Source organism: Oreochromis aureus, linkage group 9 (genome assembly GCF_013358895.1).
Source record: "Oreochromis aureus strain Israel breed Guangdong linkage group 9, ZZ_aureus, whole genome shotgun sequence".
In the NCBI taxonomy this organism is placed as follows: Eukaryota; Metazoa; Chordata; class Actinopteri; order Cichliformes; family Cichlidae; genus Oreochromis; species Oreochromis aureus.
The window spans coordinates 23,196,162-23,220,115 of record NC_052950.1 but is presented as its reverse complement, the minus strand read 5'-3'; the positions used below and the strand labels follow the sequence as shown (position 1 = coordinate 23,220,115).

The 23,954-nt window shown below is 39.4% G+C and overlaps 1 protein-coding gene across 1 annotated transcript in view; it reads right to left on the bottom strand.

The window, feature by feature from the left end:
- Nucleotides 1–23,156, bottom strand: part of tmx3b (thioredoxin related transmembrane protein 3b) — a 34,845-nt gene extending 11,689 nt beyond the window's left edge. Inside the window, exons 1-13 of the mRNA XM_031751682.2 lie at nt 23,064–23,156; nt 22,740–22,797; nt 21,996–22,035; nt 18,862–18,985; nt 18,303–18,348; nt 15,418–15,498; nt 14,869–14,968; nt 14,593–14,670; nt 14,242–14,308; nt 9,314–9,412; nt 5,422–5,479; nt 5,164–5,217; nt 1,050–1,106 (exon numbers count right to left, since the gene is read on the bottom strand). Of these exons, the coding sequence (XP_031607542.2) occupies nt 1,050–1,106; nt 5,164–5,217; nt 5,422–5,479; nt 9,314–9,412; nt 14,242–14,308; nt 14,593–14,670; nt 14,869–14,968; nt 15,418–15,498; nt 18,303–18,348; nt 18,862–18,985; nt 21,996–22,035; nt 22,740–22,797; nt 23,064–23,097 (896 nt within the window). The 5' untranslated portion in view covers nt 23,098–23,156. The remainder of the gene's footprint in view (nt 1–1,049; nt 1,107–5,163; nt 5,218–5,421; nt 5,480–9,313; nt 9,413–14,241; nt 14,309–14,592; nt 14,671–14,868; nt 14,969–15,417; nt 15,499–18,302; nt 18,349–18,861; nt 18,986–21,995; nt 22,036–22,739; nt 22,798–23,063) is intronic.
- Nucleotides 23,157–23,954: the final 798 nt, after the last annotated feature.

Genomic DNA, 23,954 nt, shown 5'->3' with positions numbered 1-23,954 from the left:
AATCGCTGTGATGACAGAAAGAGGGATAAAAAGCCATCAGATTTATTTCCATGGCCCTCCTAAGGGAAAGGATTAGTGGACATTGACAGGCCAGGATTTTATTCCTCAAAGGAGGGCAATTAATCCTGCGCTACAGCAGCTAAATTCAGTCCCCTAAAACCCACAAAAAATACATATTGTATGTGCTCATACAAAATTAGGAAGGCTAATCACCTCTTTTATCCTTAAATATAAACACCGCCTATTTTCAACTGTGCACCAGAAGCCTGCTGGTTCAATGTAGTCATATTTCAAGCCATAACTTCTACTGTACTCAGTGACACACTGACTAAATTACACAGGACTTGGGACACCATGTCTGCTATAATCTTGCTCATACAAACAATAACATGCTCAAATTAAAATAACATCCTGCCGCGGTCGTTTTACGCATGCAGATTCTCACACAAAATTATACAGACACACATAATTAGATGCTGTACGTTAGTAGACACAAAACAGACATGCCGACTGCGACGGCCATGCTGGTCGTAGTGGGGTTCTGGCTAATTAAAAGGAAGGGATGTCAGTTTCAAGGCCTCCCTAAGCATGACACCCTAACAGCCAGACTCAGCCTGGGCACAAAACTGCTGCAGCAAGGGCCTAACTGCATCATTAGTGTTGCTCTTTGGCAACCTATTAGAAAACACACGACGACTATAGATTTAATCCACGCACAGCCCGCTATCCCTAAACTCCTCACATATTCATCTCAATAGGCTGCCCTTTCACAACCAGATTTGCATGAGCTTGTGGATCTTTGTGCTTTTCCTGCGTGTATGCCGGATGTTGAGGGGGAAAGGGGGGTTTAAAGTTTCCAAGAGCACTAAAAAAGAAATGACAGTCTGTCTGTGTAATTGACTTCTCCACAAGAGAGCATCTTTAATGGCAGAGGCTGGCATTACAAGTCAGTGCAGACCTGAATAAGTAGCTGACAGAAGGTAACATGAGGCTGAGAACGAGGAGGATGACACGAGAAGAGAGAGGGAGGCTGAATGTGAGACACTTACCCCATAATGAGGCTGTTAATGTAGTCATTCCCGTCCATGTGGCCAAACTGGAAGTCTCTGGAGATGCAAGAGAAATCAGTGGCATGAGAAAGCGAAACATTGCATCCAAAAAAAGCTGAGTGAAATGAACTCTTTTTCCTGTCTCAGTGGACTGCATGACACTAGCACAAACTGGGACACAAACTTCAATGCACAATAGTACACAGCTATGAAAACTTGGTGAATGGAATTACATGTTCTTGCTATGGGAAACTGGAGAACGCTTTAACAGAGGACGGGGGAAAAAAATATCCCCAAAGCTCCATTCTGTGCCATCTCCTGTTTCTCCTCATCTTTTCTAGCACAGAAAAGACTCAGGTGATTTATCTAAACGATAAGGTAGGAGGAGGAATTCAATTTGTATCTCATTGTGCTGCACAATGTCTGAGCAGAGTGTATTGTGGGCAGACTAGGAAAGGGGGTTGCACAAGTCCAGGAAAGCTAGGAACTTTCTCTGAATGACTGATTGTGGAGGCCTCTAGATATATATTATATTCATTCTGAATCACAGCAACATCTAGGGCATTGGTCCCCTGGGTGCTAAACAATACTGCTTGTGCTTGACATGATTATGAAGAAACTGAACTGTATAATAAAGCCACTGGATGCAATATAAAAATCAGTCTGGGTTACTGATAATCTTGCTGACAATAGTGGGCCTGACTGGGAATAAAGCTCATCAAAAAGTCAGCTTATAACTTCAGTGCTATAAGACACGGATCAGGCACTGTTGGAAATGATCCAGATCTCAAAGACTGGCAAAGCAACCACTGAGATATGAGACTGAGGCACAAAAAATATGAGGCGTAAATTAAATTCCATTCCAGTTTTACTTTGCTATTATTAGTACTTTTCAGACCCAATAAATTAAACATTTACAAGTCTCTTCACCATGTATGTATATCTTTCCACTGACTCTCCTGGCTGGAGGAATCATGGAGCAGACTGGCCAAAATAGTGAGTAACTTACCGAGAGCCTTGTATATGTGAGAGTAAAACAAACTGAAGGTAAGTGTGCCCAAACTGTTTGCGGTTTTACAAAATATTCCCCTTGTGGCATGGTTTTCTAATAAACTTTTTTTAAAATCCTGGTTGTCTATATTGACTTTATCTGCAGTTCTCACTGAGTATTTTCAAAAGCCAGAGCACAACCAAAAAAAAAGAAATTCCAAGTAAGGTGGGCGTATTTTTTCACCTCGCTATCTAAACTCATCATTCTGACCATCATTATACTTAGAGCCAAATCCCAGAGGGTGTTTTTATGCTAGATAATGAGTAATCATAAAATAATCTTGTGACCCCGTCATCTCATGGCACACAGTTCTTAGAAATGCTTTAAAAACAAAATGTTTCTGTGGGCTGAAATTAAAAGATGGGACACGCAGTCAGTGTTAAAAAACAAAAAACAAAACAAACAACCGTGAATTCATTCTCGATCTAATGCAAATTAGTACAGAAGCCCCACCCACCTTCAAACCTTTCTGCTTGTTTGAGCAGCCAATCAGAAGACAGCTGGCTTTAAAGGGAAGGGAGTTCAAACAGCTTTTTGCAGAGAGTGGATGAACTGAGGTGCTGCACCAACACCCAGTGCAAAGTCAACAAGGATTATTTTAAACTGTCACCATGAAGCGTATGTGCAAGTTCAAGAAGGAAGATCTGTAATCACTCAGCCGCCTGCTTTCCCGGGTGCTCGGCTGCTCGTCTATTCTTTACATCACTTCCACTTTCTCACGCTGTCAAACTTAATGCTGACATCATTGAGGCTGTCCAATCATCTTCTTGCCTGCATTCTGCGCACTTTAAATCTCTGTACTTTTATGTCTTTCTGCCTTTTGTTCAACCCACCTCCTCCCCATCTCCACCTTACCCTGCACCATCTTCATCTTCACCACCACCAGCTTCTAGACTTCAAGGGGTCCTTCATTCCTATCATAGTCTAATTGCCAAACACACTGATTGAATTCTGTATCTCAATAAATCATGTTCATTTCTTCCAAATGATTCCTACTTATTGAACAGAATAGTGGTTTACACATTCGCCTAACAAGCAAAAGACCCCCATTTCGATTGAGAAAAGAGACACAAATCCCTTGGAGGTTGTGTCAGGAAGGACGTCCCGCTTAAAAATGTGCCAAATCAAACATGCAGTGCTGCCCGCTGTGGCGACCCCTTACGAATAAGGGAGCAGCTGAAAGCAGCTACACAAAAGCTACTCTAGTCGAATGAAATAATAAAAATACAGGCTGCAAATGAGCATAACAGGGTCACTTTTAATACATTCTTATTATGTGACTATACTAAGATGTGCTAAGAACAATGTGTATGTGTAAATGTGTTCATGTGTCATTACATTCTCAGTTCAGATGAGGGTTTAAGAGGTAGGATGAACTGCTGTTTACTATGGCCTTTTTTGAAGACCTTTTTTTTTTTTAAATTCATAATACTTGCATTAATTTAATTTTGCCTATTTACACAAACTATTCATAAGTACTGACCTGGATGTGTTTCTGCTCTTCTAGTGAATTAAAGATCAATGCTTACTTCCCTTTTAGTTTCTTCTGCAGCTAAATTCTGCTCTGTGCTTTCTAGTAAATAACTTGTACTATGTTGCTGTGGTTTGTGACAGTTTTGAAAAAGCGCTCGATCAGAGAAGGGAGAGTGAACAAGATTAGCAAAGTCATTGGCCATGGACCTAAAACAATGAGCTAAAAAAAAAAGTCAAACGAGTGACAATGCAGAGTTGGTCATTTTCACATTATTTTTAACTGCAGGGTTTCCTGAAATGTTGCAAAAGTTTCCTTTAAAAAAAAAAGGAGCCCACAGAGTCGTTTTTGGGTAAAAATCTCCAGTTGAGGCAGACTTTGTGACATTGCTTGTCATCTTGTCATGAGTGCTGTAAAATATAAAGGCATACACAATGACTGGTGTAGAGTGACAACCCAGCCTACACGCCCATCAAAGTGACAAAAATCAAACTCCACCACACAAACGTGGGCACGAGTCCTCCACTGCCCCACACCAACATTTCTACAAATGCTACAAACTGAAGGTGAGCTAATACTACATCAAACAGCATCAACTCATTCAAATGTCAGTCACCCCCTATGCTCTGTTGACTCTGTATGCTGGCTCCACCCACCAACAGGGGCAACACTCGGCAGCTTGTAATTACAAGTACCATTTAGGTGTGTCTGAACGCCGCAGGCAGCTCTGATCTCAGTAGGGATCTCAGACTCTGAAGCCTTCAAAAACAGCGCTGAGTAGTGTGGCAGACAGTAGTATAACAGATGATAGGGATCTGTGTAATTCAATCAGTCTTAATGGGCATGCCTGCAGAGTGAGAAACACTTTTATCATTACGGTTTGAGACACACCTCTTCATTCAAAAGCAGAAATGTATCTGATGAAGGACACAGCGAGGAACTAAAGCACTGCATCATTATGCAAATGTGATGGACTTTTTTTTTAATTAATCTTTTGTGGTAATCCACCTGGTGACTGACTCCCTGCTGACAGTGATCAGAAACGAGGGTCACATAAAGAACAGCAACCTTTGAGCTCATTTTACCTGAAACCACTTCAGCAAAAGACCCTGTTTGCTTCTACCTGGGTGCTGTAGGGGAAGGATGACCTGCCTACTATAGCGCACTTGAGCAAAAATAACAATAGTGACAGTGTGAAATTATGCATTCAAGTGGGTTTTTTTATCCTTTCATTTGCCTTGTTACGCTGGCTTCTCTCCTGTGAAAGAACAGGTCGAGCAGCGCAGCGCGTAACATAAATACCCCATCTCCAGTTGTTATCGCACAATTGAAGCCAGAGAAAACAGAAAATTATGCATTAATACAAGCCGAGTTGAGTTTCTGACTGACAGCTGAAAAGAACACCTATATTTGGAAGCTGACATTTTGCATAATTACCTTCCTACTGAACCTCAACAAAAACAGACGTGCCCTGACAAAGGTATAACTTGCTTGTGAGTAGACAGGCAGCGTTCCCCAGCGAGCGCACCATCCTAGAATAAATGTATAAATTGGATCTCTGTCTTTGACCTCATCATTTACCCGTGCCTTACCTGTTAAACTGTTCCCGGTATTCCTTTGCCACCCTCTGCATCAAGGTCTTTAATCTAAAAGCAAATTAGAAGACACAGAAATACCACATGAGTTGGAGTCTATCCTTTTTTTAGCTGTTGGCTGCAATTTGTGGGCAGATGCAAACAATAATGGTCTTATCTGTATTTGAAAGCCATGCACTTAAGCTCAATTATTGTGGTGAGAGTGGGAGTAATTTATAAGAGTCGTGCTTTTTAATTTCAGTGTTCTTTTTGTACCTGCCACTCTCCTCTGTGGGGTCCTTCTCATCGATGACTGCAATTGCCACCAGTTTGCCTGAGGTGGCAGACAAGGATTACAAATCACAATCAGACACACAAAAAGGACGGTGAAAAGACAATGGTGGGCAGGTAAGAGGTTCCGGAGGAGATCTATCACCTCTCAATAGGGGAAGAAGAAAGGAAGGGACACGGCGAGCACTTTGCTCATTCATCACTCAAACATTAAGCTAGCTTAGGCTTTCTGCTCGGCTGAATAGGAAACAAGTGGTCACTTTGTGGTGGGAGAGCTATTTCAGTGCCATTCAAAACCCAAACCCACAACAAATAGATCTGCGTAAAAAACACAACAAAAAACTGTTACACAACTTTAAAGGTTTGTTACTCCGGCTTATATGCTTTGATGCTACACGTCCCTTGCTGCTTGGGTGAGAGTGCCAGCCTGCCCCCTGGTGGTCACTCATGTTGATTAGATGCCAAGAATGAGGTTATATAAAGAAAGTGGCCAGCTTTGCATCAGGAGAAGGAATAATATTTAACATGTATATTCAGTGAAATTATACTGTATATCTAAATAACTCTGACTGTGGATTTTCTGTAACTGCTGGTGAAAACAGAAAATCAGAGGGGAAAAAATGTTAATTTATGGTTCAGTTGGTGTTTTTATTCTTCATGGGAATACCACCTGTGGAAATGTGTATAATTAACTCTGTGCTGTGTTTGAGCATGAGCACAGCAACATCATTCATCTGTGTATTTCCAGGAAGATTAGATGGATTCTGCACAACTCAAGTTGGAAAAGGACAAATTAAGTTTTAAAATAAAATTGCACTACCATGCAAGTATTATTTTAGACATTTATGGAGTATTTTTAACAACGTAGCCAATGTAATAATAATGTACTATGGGAAATAAAGCCACTTAAGTGCAGCAGTGTTCAAACCTCTTTGTTTTTCAATCCTCTACATGTGGCAATTTCACTAGTTACATATGCTGATAAGCATCATAGGCTTCTTACTTTCTATGAAGGTGCCAACAAGGTGTAGTAAGTGCAATTATAAAAGTGAGTGCATTCAAGTGATTAATGAGGGATTTCTTCACATAAATATCAAGTCTGCAGATTTAAAAGGAAAACAGTTAATAAATTGACTTTTGGTTCAGAAGCTTTGCGGCTCTTTCCAGAGGATCAGATGTCAAACGTCAGATTATCTGAAAGGGTCTGTGGGGTTAATTAAAGAGCTAAAAAGACTAATTCTATGTGAAAGGTGGGTTTTCACAACATGGAAACTTAAAAATAAGCTGAGCTTGTCAACTACTCATAATTGATCCAAAATGCATTAAATAGATCTAATATTAATAAACTCATTAGTAAAAACTTACAACTGGCACACACATCGAACATTATATTTACCGTGTTTGCACTGTGTCGTTATTTATTCAACCACTTTTTGAAATCACCGATTTCTCAGCCTGCTACCCTCTGGCATCAAAGCCCCTCGTTCTGTGAATTTAGTTGTAATTTTTGACCTACAGATGAACTGAAGAACCACTGGTGTTATTTTCTACAGCTTCGACATCCAATACCTCCGAGCTCCGTGATCATGAGGTTGTTATTATATCTTTTAAACAATCTCCAAGCAAAAAGATCAAAGCATAGAAAAGATATTTTTCATGGCTTACATGTAGACAGCATTTCTGAATCCCTTACTGCTCATACACCTCATGTAAGGCTCAAGTCCTTTAAATTCCAAGATTTTGTAGTAATAGCTTTAAAAAAAAAAGAAAAAAGAAAAAAAAAGTGATGTGCAGTAACGCAATCGAGTTCATAAAATGTCCATCTAAGAATTCACATTTTCTGAAATGTCCTATTACATTTCTATCAGGTTTCTATTCAGGTTTAACCTGCAGATGTTGTTTATTCACTAGTTCACTGCCTCAATCAAATAACGTGTGGAGCAAGTTGGATTCTAATGGGTTAAATTATAAAATCTGCAAATTAGCCGCACTATGAAAGAGCTTGCTTACTATTTATCTTCTATCCCCAAAGAAAAACCTTCAATGTTTCTTTACACTGCAAAGAAATCCAAACTGCTGCCTTTTAATTTCAAAATCCAGTTGTTGCATGTTTTTTTGCTTTCAGTATGCTACCAATTTAAGTCTCATGTGCTCTAAATCTTAGCCCATAAATTACAGTTTCAAACTTTTCAATGGTTTGGTCACACTGGGACTGTCGCGGGTACCAAGTTCTGTGTCAGTGTGACTTATGATGTGTTGGAGCAGGGATTTTACAGCATAAAATGTCACTCCTACAGCTCCGCTGAGCCCAAGAGCGTGAAATCTGATACTTGGTTGAAAAGGCTTCAAAGACAAGGCTGGCAAATTCACAGATATACATCAAACTTAACAATGTAGCCTTTAATCAGTCACAGTGTTTATCCAATTAAGATGCTATGGAGACCGTGTTATATGCAGAACTGTTAAAACTAACTGGAAAGTCTGCTATATGGATGGGCCAGAAACTAAAACTGCACACAGTAACACATTCAAGCAACATTCAACTGTTGAGCGTCACTGATCTCAGCAACATCAGCATAAAGGAGGAAAACACTGTATCTAATATTAGAAAGCACAGCTTTCTCTGCACAGACCATCAATTTACTGCCGTTTAAGAGGCAGTTTGTATTTCACTCTTGAGCTTAAATTTCCTTTTAGAGGAGAAATGTATGTACATTTAAACAAGCAGAACATGAGCTATATCTGGAGGGAAGGGATACTCTTTGCTACCTTAGCCCTGAATATTTTTACTGGATTTTTTAAAAACAGCAGCTCTATATTGTTTGATTCTTAAATATAAAGTTATTATGTGGAAGACATGTTTAGAGATGCTAAAATATTAAAGGGTTTTACAATGTAATAAAATGAGGTAGGCAGTCTGAGCAAAGCCATGTGTAAAGTGCTGATGCAGTTCAAATGATATAAGCTGGTATTCAACCTGTAATCACTTTGGTTCCATAGTCATAAAGATTAAAAAAGGACACACACATAAAAAACCACATTAAAAGTCCCACATCTTAGGCTTACAATTAACAAAATACTGCCCTTTAAAAACCAGTCATTCTGCAAAAAATTGATCTGTATCTATTCTGATAATAAAGTAGAAGCAAAGACATAAAATGTCCCAGTGCTGGGTTTTTAAAAGTGATCATTTGCTGCATGTCTTCTTTTCCATGAAAGGAAACTGAATGTTTTGAGGTTTTCTGTTCATTCTTCTATTTCTCAGTGAAATTTCACACAGCAATTAATCTACTAACCAAAAAACAAAAAAAACTAATGAAACTAGACCCAGAAATTCATGATTCCATACATTTTGAAGCAGGATATTACAGTACTGTGCAAAAGTCTTGAGCCACCTATCATTTTTGAAAAATGATAGGAGCCAGACTTTCTCCAAATCAGTTTTAAAGTCCTCTCGTGCAATAGTTTTTCAGGTTTTCTGAAACTCTTTCAAAGTTTCTTCTTTTGACACTTGGTGTTTTTTCTCATGTACAGTCCAGTTATTGTACCTGACCATTATTCAGAGGAATGATTTTGTTTGTTAAGCTCAAAGCCCTAACATATAAATAATTCAGGCACAAAAAGGGCACCTAACTCAAGGGTCTACATATAACAGTTAACTTGGCAGGGAATTTTAACTGTATTTTTATCATCTTCACAGGTTTCAATAGATCACTGCATCTATTTCTCATTTTCTTAGCAAAATCTAAAGAAATTAGGGGTGGCTCAAGCCTTTTGGACAGTATTGTATAATAAACTAGAAAAGTAAAAACAATGTGTAAAGGAAAATAAAATTTGGGAATAAATACGTTATATATTGAACAAGAGCATACGCCACCTGTTTCCCCCAGCTCATACAACGTAAAGCCATCAATCTGAAGGTATCCTTGGAAGCGCTCCTTGTTCACCCACAATGATAAGCTACTGTCCTCGTACTCTGCAACACAGAGAGGTAAAATCTTTCAGAAACAGAAGCACAGAGCTCATCAACATTCAGCCCACAGACTCCCTGTAATAAAAAGGGAAAGCAGAAGAGTGTATTGATGGCTGGAATGTAAGAAGATCAGCGTTTGCCACCTGTATGCATTCTTGGGGAACAAAGAGCAAGACAGAAGCTGAGCAGTCATAGACATGGGTCAGATAAACAATGACCAGAAACTGTTTTGACAGCCAGCTGCCTCTGGCTTAACAGTCAGGCAGGGTATTCAAGATCTGAAGCAGCACAATGATCTATGACTCAGAGCGAACAGATTGAGAATCGATGGAGATGTAAACAATCAAACGTAACAGATGGCCAAGTCATAAATCAAATAACAGTTTGTTTAGCCTTGACTGTTCACAGTCACATTTCCAGATTAATTACTATTTATCAAATAGATGGCTGTCAAGAACATTAAGAGAAAAATACTGTAATTTTCATTCACAATTGACGCCTTTTCCCCCAAAATGCTGGCTAACCTGACCTAATTTTTAAGGGGAAAAAAAACAAATCACATTTGGTTTGTAAATGATTCTGCAACCATACATTTATTTTTAACACATCTGGAGCAAATGTATAATTCAACAGATGCAACAAGAGAAGAAAAAAATCCTATCAAGTGCACCATATAAATAAAAAAAATAAACAAAGACAGAAAAATAAAAAATTACTTCCTGAATGCGAGCCACATGTTGTTACTCCTCTAACATCTGGAGGCAACACGCAAACAGGAAGCAGAGACTGTCCCTGGAGGGTATAAATAGGGTGTAACGAAGCTGCTTAAACAACACCGTTTTCTCCAGCTGAGAGGCTACAGGACGCTCATAATTGATGTCAAATGTAGTCGGGACCTTATTATGACACGTTAATAAGTTACCGTGACCTTTCGCTACCATCATAGTAATTACAAGAACACTGATGACTTTTAACATGATTCTCATCCTGCAGGGCTCCAAGTGAGCTGGAAGCATAATACTAAACATGACAAGCTAAAACCTGGAACACACTTTTAAACCCCCCCCAAGGTCGTAGCTTACAGTAGTATTAGAAACTATTCCTCAGTGATGCTACTGTGCAAAGGGAGCAGAGCCTCGCTGTTAAGACTGCTGAGTCAGTGGACAGGGCAGACATTCCAGAGAGTTCTTTCCACAGATGTTCTGGCTTTACAGACAGCATGCAGTTTCCCAACTTTTCCTCAGAAGCGAAAGAAAGCTCGGAGGCCCCATACTGGGGTTGTACAGCCTGATCCACCTCTATACCGACTGAACCTGCTTCACCTTGAAACAAATTAGAGCTGCTTTCTTCCCGGGCGCCAGCCTCACAATCTCCATACTGCCCTACAGGAGCCTGTCAGCCCAGAGTTCACACAGTGGGAGGCAAGAGAGAAAGATGAGGTGCATGTGGGGGAATATAAACAGACAGTGGGTGGAGTGAGGATGATCCAGTGTCAGAGTTTGGAGCAAAGGGAGGAGGCAGCTCTGACACATTTCAAGGATGAAGGTTAATGGCACAGAAGACCTCCAAGACAATGCAAAAAGTGTAGAAACAGAACCGCAGGGGGAAACGCATAGAGAGGGGAGGAAGCTACTTTCATCAAAGATAACTCAGAGAGCGTACGATCCAGGAGACTGACGTGTTGAAATGTGACACAAAGCTTGGTGTAATGATGAGAAAGCAAGGGTAATTTCCTATTATAAAAAAGAATACACAAGGTTTAACAATGAAGATGCTTTGGCTCGACTGCTAAAAGAAAATAGGAATACAACAACAAATAAAAAGAGTGTGATATAAAAATATTTTATGTATTGCTCAGTTATAGGATCGGGTAAAGATAAAGAAAAAAAAAAGAAAAAGATGCTGTCAGTAGCTGGCATCTCATATTCATGTAAGGCAATGCTTGAGCAATCAAATCAAACAAAGCTATATCGGTTATAGTTAGTTATATTATTTATAGTGAAGAAGAAGCCACTGTCTGTGACAAATGCCACATAAATACAAAAATATAGAAAAGTGGACAAGAGCCATGTAGTAAGAAGACTTACTAAAGTAAATTTACTGAAGTACTTCACTGTATTCCTACTTTAATTACTCCACTGTAATTTGCATGCAACTGCAGAATGTAGTACTCTACATTATATACTTATAGTTCAGCAATAAATTAGTAATTAAACATTACACCAGGAGCTGGAACAATAATTTGATCATTTTGACCCAATAATTTGACAATAATTAAACATTTGACTTGTGTTAATTATGTCCAAATACTTTTGTCCACTTTCCAAAACAATTATCCAAAATAAGATCGTAAAATCCACGGTCACAGTTTATATGCAGCATCTCTGCCTTTTTTGCACTTCATACCCCCCCCCCTCCCACCCACCACTCCTCTGTCCAAACAAAGTAAAAACAGCTTTAAAAACAAAAACAACAACCAGTTATTAGGCTTTCCATCAATGTCATTCACGCTGACCTTGCCAACACTGCAGACTGCAATAACCAGTGAAATGAAGGCTGACCGTGTGCGCTGCTGCAAAATGTCATCATTGTGTTATCACCTGTTTAAGTGTGATCTTTTCCGTCATCACATTCACAAACTGTTAATCATCCTGTCATTTACATGATCCCAATAAACATATGCAAACACATTCGGCCTCACAGCTGGCAGCATTATGAATGTTTCCATACAAGGAGTGGAAAGGCCAAACCATTAACCACTGAGTCAGATTAACAGGAAGCCTTATGTGGAGCTCTGAGCATTAGGAGGACTCAAAGACCCAAAAACGTGTCTGAAGACTGTTGGCAAGTGAAACAGTTACAAATGCCGTATTGTGCATGCTGACATATATGCTAATTATATTCTTCTGCTTTCTTACATGTTGCCCAGTAGCTTTCAATGCAGCTACACAATGATCAAAACCACTTGGCCTTTGAAGCACAATAGCAGAGCAGACCTGTATAACTGTATGAAACAGAGGATTTGGATAATTAAATATGTATGAGCTTCTGTGTTCTACTATATCTTAACAGTGCTCTTCAAAAGGGGATGCCGCTATTTGTGATGCGCACTAAAGCAATCAAAGCTAAACAATAACATGTCAAATATCATTTTACACAAAGCGAGAGCTTGTGTTTGGACAGTGTGGCTGTGCTCAGTGGGACCTGTTCTTTAAAAACAGGAGTGCACAGCAAGAACAGCAAGTGTGCAGTGAATTTCTAATAAGTACTTTGAATCTGCGAATTCGGAAAATACATATGAAAGCAAATAGTTGGCGGGGGGGGCATGATCAAAGTCGTTAGAATATCTTGGCAGCTGTCGGCCTCTAAAGCTAGAAGATAAACAACAATGCAGCAAAAAAAGAATGTGTCAGTTTCACAGTATAATATTCACACGCTTGACTAAATGTCACAGCCTGCCATAAAACAGTGTCACTAGGTGCCTATGCAAATGGGTCTCATAAGTTTAGCCATATAAAATTTTCTGACTGAACACCATGCAAAGTGAGGGCAACAGCAAACCATATGAGGTGTGGTTGACTCATTTATTCCTTCATCCAACATTTAGCCAGCAGATCTTCAGGGAGACTAGAAACATACTACAGCAGATGGACAGAAAGCCGAGGCTGAAGGCTACAAGTCTTTAAAAAAGCGAGGCAAACCACTTTCTTAAATTTCTCTTTTGCTATCACTTGAGGTAAGTGTCTAATGCTTAATGACTCAGTTTCTGTGCTACTATACTAAATAATAAAAGTGTTTTTCTTCTGCAGTTTCCGAACGACTGAAAAGGACAAAGAAAGGAAGGACACAACCATGTCATTTTGCCATGCTGCTCCCCTCCTCAGTCCTTGACAAGTTTAACACACCGTCACCATGGCAATGCTACAGATTCATCACATCCTCCGTATCAGGGTCCTAGAGGACTCTGCAGAGTGTGGAGTTTTTGTGGTTAACATCTACTGTGGCGAGCCTCTTCTGCTGAGATTCTGGTGCGTGAAGCCCGCCTTCCGAAATGGTCAGGTGGAGCAGATGGATGCAAACGCGCAGACCGCGGCGCAGATGGATTTTGTTCTCCGGGTCACACACCGTGCACCTGACCTCCCTAACAGCCACTACTGGGGTCCGTTTGTGTTGTCGCTGTGCCTCGACGCTCTTCGCTTCCGGTTCTGCCTGCCAACTCAGGCCCAAAGCGGCAGAGAATTACAAGAGATCATGGAGGAATGCGGTGAACTCACGTTACTGCGCTGAAAGCTTTCAATTATGACCCGAAAAAGCAGATCCTCTAAACCTTTTACGCATCGCAAATGTGATTTTTTTTTTTTGTCTGCTTTGACTTGATGGCTGATGCAGTGATTCACCTCTTGGCTTTGACTGTATACACACTACCAGCTCTGCGCTCTTCTTTGGTCGAATCTGCGGTCTCGCACGCCCACTCAAGCCAGTTCATCCACCCTGGCCTGCTATGTACGTCCGCCCAGAGACAAACCACCACAACATCACTGGCCTAACCACACACACAATAGTGGGCAGAGCCTGGGGTGCTTTATGATGGGCCAGGCACACCATAACTCAGTGTGGTGAGGATGAAAGAGCAGCGGCAGGAACGGGAAAACTACAAGAAGACAGCTCTGGTTACACAGTTTATATGAGAGGCGAGAAGGAGGAGGGAATAGCAGGCGGGAGCAGGAGACAGCATGGCACCCTACTGCCCTCTAGTTAAGCTATTAAACTAAACCAATTGAAGAAAACAAGACAACAGTAGTGGACAAAGCCTAAAAAAATAAAATACTTACCATCATAGGTAAAGTAGCCTCCATCTTTAAAGACTACGACAGCAGGAAGCTCTGGCAAAGATACTGACTGTTGAAAACACAAAAATACCACTTTAGACAAAGATCCATAAATCATATAAAATATGTGAAAAACTCTTTGTACTGGGAAAAAACATCAGAGCTCGTAACGTGTGCAATCCCAGGACAAGAGACATGCTCAAAGAATCTAAATACATTATTTCAAACTAGGAAAATATAACTGCATGTGTCATTCCCAAGTGCATTAATGACATGTTTGTGAGTGTATCTTTGTGAAATTAATTATTTAATACTTTCTAAAGACAAAAGATGATCGCCTATTCAAAGCATTACCTCTGGCAAGGCTTCCTCTGAAGCAGAGAAGAAGTAAGTATAGACGATGAGCTCAGAGGCAGCGTCGTTGTATTTCTCCTGCAATAGCAAAAAAAGAAGCAAAAGAAGGTTTTCGGTATTCAAAGATTGTAAATTATCACTTGAAGGTATTGCATAGAATTAAATTCTTTCTTATATTATGTCAATGTTGCAGCATAGCATTGCCCCTATCATACAGACTTTTGTGTGGTTGCTAAAGAATAAAAGAATGAAAGTGTATTGATGTATGTTGCTTACTTTGAGAGGAGAATCCCCACCAACATACACAAAAAGCACATCGTGCCGTTTCATCATGTGCTCAAACATCTGCTTGCTGGGAAGGGCTCGGACGGCTGGTCTGATGGAATAAAAACCAAACAAAAAAAACATAGACAGGAGTTCATTCTGATAAGTATTTAAACCTCACAGAGTACAACAGTGATGTGTAACGTCCTAATCTTGGTTTCTGTGCTGCTGGCACCACCCAGTGGCGGTTCAAAAAACCACTCCAGTCCTCAACCCGTCTCTGAGCCAAGCTTTTGATCAGCCCCTCTGTCACGGATCTAGTTTGATTTCCCTCAAGGAGGGGAGAAATCTGTCAGGCTCACTTGATACAGTGGTTTAAAGTGGAGCATCAGAGGCAGAAATCCATTGAGCTATGAAACAAATATGGCCTGGGTTGATAAGCTGCCTTAGATGCTTTTCATTTAGCTTGGCATGTCTTCCTGTGAAATAAGGGAAGTTCTACTCGGCTCTCAGTTTCTCCTCATGTTGATTTCCAAGTGTTGCTTGAAGCCTGTAACTTACCCTGCCACCCTGTTGGCAAACTCTACAATATCATCTTTTGTCCTTGGTCCCTTGTAATTGTAGGCAAGATCACCCTTTAACCTGAAAATAATAAGAAAAAATAGTGAAAGACTGAATATTTCATTGAAAAACCCCATTCAACACCTTTCACTGTTTTGTGCCAACAGAATGACACCGCTTACATATTTATATGAAACTGAATAAAACGGAAATTAACTGCTTGGCAGTCGTGTATTCAGGATTTGTGTGAGAAAGAACATTATACAAGAGGTGTACGTCGAACTAATTTTCTGATTGGACCATTCTTTTGACATTTTAGAGTAGATTCTTTTTGCTGTTTAAGCAACACAAATATTTTTTTTTTTCTTCTACTGGCTCTTCCTCATTTTATAGCAGGTGCCAATTTATTAGTATACTTTTCTAATGTAGTGTTGGACCCACCTTTGCCCACTTAAAAACGCCTAAATTAATTGGTGGCATAGATTCAGTATAATATTGGAAACATTCCTTACAGATCGTTTACCATGTTCATATAAAACCAGTACACGATGCTACAGAATTGCTGGCTGTACGGCTCTCCCTTTCAACCTCATCCCAAAGGGGGTTTTGGTCGAGAGCCGAGGCGAATGGAACATACAAAACCCGCTGGCATGTCGATGGAACCGGCTTCAGATCATGTGTGCTTTGTGAAATGGTGCCTTACCCTGCTGGCAGTGGCTATCAAGAGATGCACATGGTCAGCAACAATACTCAGCTGGGCAGTGGCATTCGAATGATGTTCAGCTGGTATTAAGGGCCTTAATATGCGCCAGGAAAAAGCAATCCCCACGCAATTTTACTACTACCCCAGCCTGAAGCATTGACACAAGGCAGCTGGATGGTTCCACAGATTCATAGCGTTCATGCCAAATCGTGACCCTACCATCTGCGCATTGCAGTAGAAATCTAAAGTCATCGTACCAAGACATGTTTTTCCACACTTCAGTTTTGGAGAGTCACAAGGAGTAGAGCCTGATTCGGTCTGGCCAAACAAGTTTCTGCGTGTTACGCATACTGAGATACTGATCTGCAAAGCAACCATGCTCATTACAGTTGCAGTCACTTTAACCAATCTAGCAGTTCTCCTCTGACCTCTGTCATTGACGAAACCAGCCCATCACTGGGTGTTTTGATGTTATTTGGGTTTTAAATCATATTTTGTAAACTATGGAGACAGCTGTTGTAAGTTCCCGGGGGTTAGCAATTTTTGAGAAACCATCGCAATAAGCAGTTTTATAAATCCACCTATTCCCTTTCATGTTATAGGTGTCATATATGTTATACGTAGAATATAGGATATGTGGTATATGATGTCAAAAGAAAAAAATTGAAAAACTAGAATTTAGTGCCATATTAAGCCTTTCTTTTACAGACGTTTACATCATGATTTTGAAACTCTGCCCAAGTTTTATATGAACATCATACCTTTACATATGAAATGCATGCCTTTAACAATAAAAAGCATATTATCTCACCTTAAAAGTCTGTGACCAACATCTGAACTTAAAAACAACAACCTGTCTTACAAACAGCATGTTCTGGTGAAACAGCACCTACCAGGATACCCTGTTCACCGCAAAGGTCAACTTAATCTAAATCATTACACCTCCAATAGGGAAAAAAGACAAATGACTTTACCTAATTGAGTTCCAGCCGAGAAAACTGCTCGAGTCGAGCTCTTACAACAAGCAAAATGCATTAAGGATTGCTAAGGTTGCATCAGCCCACGGGGCTTAATGAACTCAGGGGGAAACAGAACTCTAAATCAAGTCTCCTTCTGTCACCAAGGGAGGTATCTCGTGTTCTTCGATGGATGTTTCATCACTTGCTTGGTTTAATGTTATGAACCCTGCAGTGATCTTGTGGCACTTTCCCAAATGAGCTTGATGAAACTAAATGGGGAGCCCATTATGTTAGTGTGCTGATAAATGATTCAGCTTCATATAAATGGAGGGAACTCTGCTAAGTTGGAAGATCATTTATCTCATGTCAACATGAGCCCTGCCGTTAAGCAGCTGGTGTCTACCTAAATTCATTCATTTTATAAAAAAAAAATAAAAATGTCACTTGAATTTTAAGAAATGATTTGAAATAAATTAAATGGAAAGTATACGTTAAAACATTTGGACAACTGCATTTGTAGTTCCACAGGTACACTGTAAGAAAAGCACACGAGTGAAATCAAGAAGCTATTGCTAATTCTAATGACTAATGGGAGTTTTGCACAATTTTCCCACAAGAAATGTGTAATTAACAGCACTCTGAAGTGCCAAACTAATATAATTTTTTTTCAAAATGTGTGAACTGACTTTGTTACTTGGTTATGCCTTAAGGAGAAAGCAACAACACCTTATTCCCTTTTGAATAATTTATCTAAGGGCATCTCCAAAGGCCAGGCAACAAGGGAAAAAGCATCTTGATAATGACACAAAATACACGCAGGTACACTTAGATACAGGAGGTTACAGTGGGGGTGGGGTGGCTAAAGCAATAGCTAGAGTATAAAATATAAATAATGCAACAGCCACATAACAAATTACAGTCCAAAATTACTACATGTTGGTGAAAAAAACGCTCCTCTGATCAAATAGTGAAAGTAAAATTACTGAAGCTTCACAAAGACGGTGTTACCTGCAAAACAATTTTATTGGAATAATTAAATATTGTGTTAAAATTTAATTAATCTTTTAATAGTATATGACTTTTTTTTAAGTGCTCAAGTATAATAACTTGTTTTTAAAAAACTGCTTGGTATTACTTCCCATAAAGTCTTTAATGAGTGTGGGATATATTCAAATCATTAAACTTCATCTTGCATCTATACCAAACTAAAGAGTGGTACTTACAGTTTTATTGTGGGGTAACCGCGAACACCAAACTCTGATGCCATTCCTGCAACACAGAAAACAATGCAAATCATACTTGCTTTCTTTGAAAGGCCTAATCTCCGCATGTTGAAAGACGTCTCTCTCTTTGAAAGATTTAATACCCTCTTGTAATCTTCTTAAAGGATTCACAAGCTCTCCTAATTTAATCTCACTGTAAAAATTAAGAATATCTCTCTGAAGCATTACAAAAAGAAATACGCTTGGCTGTGGCTGGAGAATACGTGTCCATAGATTAATCTTGCAGTTAGCAGCTGCTTAATAAGACACAGAACTGTTGCATTTGTAGCAGTATAATTTTTACTCTAACACACTTGTAATATTGCTGTATCAACATCGCTACACATTGCAAAAATGTCACAATAACCGGTATTAATACTCTACAGTTTATATTGAAAGCATCATGGTGTTGAACAACATGGTCCATTACAGAGAAATGTTGTCTCTAGCACGTAAAGTAATCACCTGGGGGCACGCAAGCTCCAGGGGAAAACATTAAACTGCTACATGATTTACTCACCAGAGTAAGCCGTAGCATCCATCTTTCCCACACGAACCGGCGACCCTGAGCTCTTCAGCTCAGCTCCCACCTCATGCCATATTGGCTCTAGTTTTTTACAGTAGCCGCACCACGGAGCATAGAACTGAAAGAGACCACAGGAATAAAAGAAAGCATTCTTTAGATCATGTCCAACCTACTGTGAAGTCTTTCATATAATCATAAACTATATTAATAGCAACCTTAATATTGCGCTGTCAAGAATCACCCCATTGTTGAATGGACAAACACACCACAGCTGAGTTAAAGCATTATTGGTAATTAACAGCAGATAAAAGAGGAAGAAAAATTGCAGTTCTTTACTTTTAAGCTAAGTTTGAAATAGTGGTTCAAGAACTGTAGTCATGTCATCCCGTTTTCACAAAACAGAGAAAAGAGAAGGTGCTTTCAGCTGGTCCTTTATTTCCCAAAGGTTCACCACATAGGATGGATCTGCATATTTGATTTGACACAGATTTTATGTCGGCTGTCCTTCCTGATGCATCCCTCCCATTTATCTGGGTTTGGGACCAGTGCTAGGACATTTTCATATTTTCTACATTGCAGAAGTCTGAACTTCATGATGTCACAATAACGGTGCCTTTACTACTGGGGCACAACAAAGGCAGAGTTGTGGTAAAAAGAAGGCACGCCCTGCTTTTACTAATCAAATGCACTGGTCATTAGCAAATGTGACCACTGCCATGGAAACACGAGTTTTTCCCGTCTGGAGCACTGACACTTGTTTACCAGGAAGGAACAACATCTGCAATGCAGTGTCCAACTGTTCTTAGAGAAGCAAAAGCTGCTGTCCTTCAGTGTTGGAAAGGTTATATCACCATTTCCAAATAATTAAAAGTGCATCATTCTACAGTGAGAACATGGAAAATTCAAGACAACTGTTAATCTTGCCAGAAGTGGACACCGCGGCAAGTTCACCCTCAGAAAAACCGCAACAACCCCAGAGCATCTCAGACTCTACAGGCCTTGGTTAGCATGTTAGATCTTAAAGTTAACATTAGTTAACAGGCTGAAGTATGGCTAGTCATTCTACAAGCTAGTAACTCAGTAGACACTGGGCTGTACTTAATTTTTCCACAAACTGCTTCTGCATTTTCATGATTTTTTGATAATGACACTGTGTGATATGTCACGTGCTGCTGTCCATCTAAGGTTATAATTACCAAATTTTAAGACTTGGTAAGGAAACATTACTTTTATTATGTCCCAATATGAAAAATGTAGAATTGACAAAGGTCTAACTTTCTTTTTGCCATGACGACATATTAGCTACCTCTAAGGGAGACTATAATCAAATGTTAAACTCTCTCTCTCTTTTTTAATATCTGCCTTACTGGCAAGATTTATAATACATCAAGGGTTAATGAAGTATCAATACACTGAAGTATCCACAGATAATCCTGTACCCGTATGTCTTCAAAATAAAAGTTGTAATGTTTTCAGCACATTTATAAAAATATGTCCCAGCAAAATATATGCAACAGTACAGGACTTTTAATTCAATTGATTGAGGAAAGGTTGAGTTTATGTGAACAATGTAATGAAGTCTTAAGAGCTTGAAAAGAAGGCCACTGGACTTCTTTTGTCAAGCTCCTGAAGCTACCATGACGTGGACAACTGAGAACCTACACAGACATAACGTAATGAAGTAAGTTTCACGGGACAAGAGAAAATAAAATACTAACATGACACACTATGCTTACTAAACAAAAAGAATAAAAGGCCATTTAGGATAACTAAAAGACAGGTACTCTAAGATGAAGTTGATGAGTTCATGTGAATGAAGGAGAAAACTGTGATATTTATGTTGTCAGTGTTAAGTGATGTTAGCTTTTGACCATTTAATCTTTTGCATGAAATACACTTCAGCAATGACTGACTTTAAGTCAGATTGTATTCCATTTCCTCACTTGGAGGAAAAAGTGCCAGACCGTCATTCCAGAGCACTCTGGCAGCACTAAACGTAGGGTTTAACAGACAGGCATGCACAAAATGACGACATGTTCATAAGAACAAAACAACCCACTAAAGGTTGCACGTCACGTCTTACTCCACCACCACAGAAGGATCTTCACACAGAGGTGAGATAGTAGCATGAGAAAGCATGATTCCCCATGCTCTTAATCATCACTATAACCAGAGGGCCATTTGAGGTACCATTGCATTTTACAAATTAGGCAGTTATGAAGCTGGTATGACACACCGTGGTTGTCTTCATCAGTGGACGTAAGTATGTCTGAATTCATGCATAGCAAAAAGTAGTGTATTAAAGGCTTGTTTTGTCTGGTCTCATTTAGTGTTTGGTTTTTGTCTGTTTTTTTAATCATCATCTCGATTGAAATGTTATTATAAGTCTATTATATTATATGTGTGACTATTACATGTCTTATGTAACTGGTTAAAATTTTTTGTATACTTAAAACACTGGTTTGTATCTGCTCTTTTGTACAAGTTAATTTTATGGCTTTTTCGGTTACACCAAATTTCTCCTGCACTATACACATTGGTGCTTTATTGTTGATTTAATGGCTAACCTAACATGTGACCATGGGCAACAGTTACAGTGGTCTTTCACCACCGCAAGCCAAAAGGATTACAAAACAGTTAGTATGGCAGTAAAAGACACAGATTCAGTGTTAAGCAGAACTTGTTCACTAATTTTACGTAGAAGCCTTTTGCTCCAGTGATTGTCTGGTTTGTTTGAATTTCTTTTTAGGAGCTTAGTTTCCACAAATTACACAAAATCTAACAATTTCATCAGTATAAGAAAACAACACAAAAATAAAACTAATGTCAGAATTCACCACGCAGCCCATAACACGCAGCAAAAGCAACTTTTGCTACTCTGGGTGTCGACACAAACCCTGCTTTAAAGCTCTCAGAGCCCCCCGGCTTTGCCGTGCATGCATGACTTCTCATTCACTAATCACAGGGGACTGTTTGCACGACCCCCTCCCTTATGACATCCCACCCTGACTCCCATTGCTTCCGCAAGGGATGATTCAGACAGTGGTGTGCTGGATATGAAGTAAACCATAGCTCAATGGACCCAGATTAGAGTGTGTGTTTGTGTGGGTCCATAATGTCAAACTCACATCAACCAGCCAGACGTCATTCACTCTGGTGTCTTTAAATCTATGGAAAAGAGAAAAAACATAGTTGTAACCATTCAGCTGAGACTAGACAGAAATTACAAGAATCTGTCAATCAAATAAAGCACATTAAAATTAATGAATAATCACTGCACCTGTTGTGATCATTAAAATCAAATGAAATACCACAAAAGACTGTGAGTAAACCATATGGGTAAATCTCTTAAAGTGTCTTCTTTGGTCCCCACAGCAATCCAAAGTCATATTTAACGTAAGAATCATATTCTCACATTTAAACTGCTGACATCTGGGGGGCTGAAAAAATCAATTAAAGCCTATGGCGTGCAGACTATTCTTTGCCCATTGATGAGCTAATGTTTAAATTATCATCGGCAAAATGATGAAAAACGTTCCAATACAAAGACAGGCTTATTACACACAAGAGAGATCATCTACAGAGACTTTTCACCACAGGCATCCAATTAAAAAAAATAAAGCACTGTGCAACTAGAAAGAGAGGAAATCAGGATCACCACCATGTATTTTTTTTCTGCTAATGCAACCACTGCAATGTCGGCACTTTTTACCATACAGGGTTTAGAGCATTGCTAAAGTACAGGAAGTAGGAGCAGTGAGCCACTTTGCATCCACACGGAGCATGATTTCTAAACTCGGAAGTTGCCGTAGCAGGAAGCTGAATTGGTGAATCAGTGAGGGAGGAAAAGCACATAGTAGTGCATCACTTACGTGTCATCTAGGTCTTCAACAAATGCAAGCACCGCTGAACTCAGGAAAGCCGCTATAACTGTGACGGTAAAAGAAAGCACTGAAATCAGACAAGCTGTTTGTCTCAATGTGAAGCTTTACAGCTTTAGGGTTTCTTTTCCCCCCCCAGCATTAAACCTCATGACTGAAGCATCACCAGCTAAAGCTGTCGCCCCTCCGGCTAACTGTGCTTCAGTTTGAGCCGCAATTTCACCAACGGCAGCTGTAAGGGGCCTTTAAAGTGATGCTGGGATAGCGTGTGTGGTCCACTGTTATTCATACAGGAAATACAAAAGCTGAACATACCTCCACAAGCCAGGGAAGCTTTTACTTCTGCCATTGCTTCGAGTGGAAACAGCAAGCAGGAAACAACCGCTAAATCGACCTCCCTCCGCGCATGCGCCGGGTTACCAAACGAAACAGTTCCTCCTTAAGCTTTTTTTTTTTTTTTTTTTTTTTTGTAGTTTAATTTTGCTTAAATTGTATTTTAATCTTTTATTTTGCACCACTTACTACATTTTTTACAGAAGATTTTCATCGACGTTTATGCCATGTTTACTGTCTATTATTACCACTTTATGAATGCACACACATGCATAAATATAAGTATTTATACTGTAATGACGAAACTGCAAGTCAAGGTTTGTGATGCAGGTCGTCCTAATAAACAGAGGTGATTAATTTTAAATTGAAAAACAAAGACAAATAATTAATGAATATTGTGTTATGTTCAGTTTAGTTTTTTATTTTTACATTCCGTTGATTGAACATTTCTCCACAGTTAAATAGACTAAGAAAGATCATCTAATGAAAACAACACAAGGTGATGTTGGTCTTTCTGTTTGTTTGTTTTTTACGGGGGGCCTGGTTGCTGTAATTATTTATTTATTTCATCCTGTTGCTGTTTCTTATTTTACAGTTTCCCCCTTTTTTTTAAATCAGCAACCTTTTAACTGTACTGAGTTTTGAAGAAGCGACACTGATGATGACTACCTGTTCCCACCATCAGGTGTCGCTCTAAGATAACGGGCAGCGGGCCAAGCACCTCAATGCCTGTGTACTTTCATAGAATAAAGTGGTAATATACAATAAATATCATCAATATTACGATACATCTCTCTGTCTTCACTTTTTTGTTTTTGTTTTTAGTAGTATCTTAAATACATAAACGTTAAAATACTACCAAACAATCACATT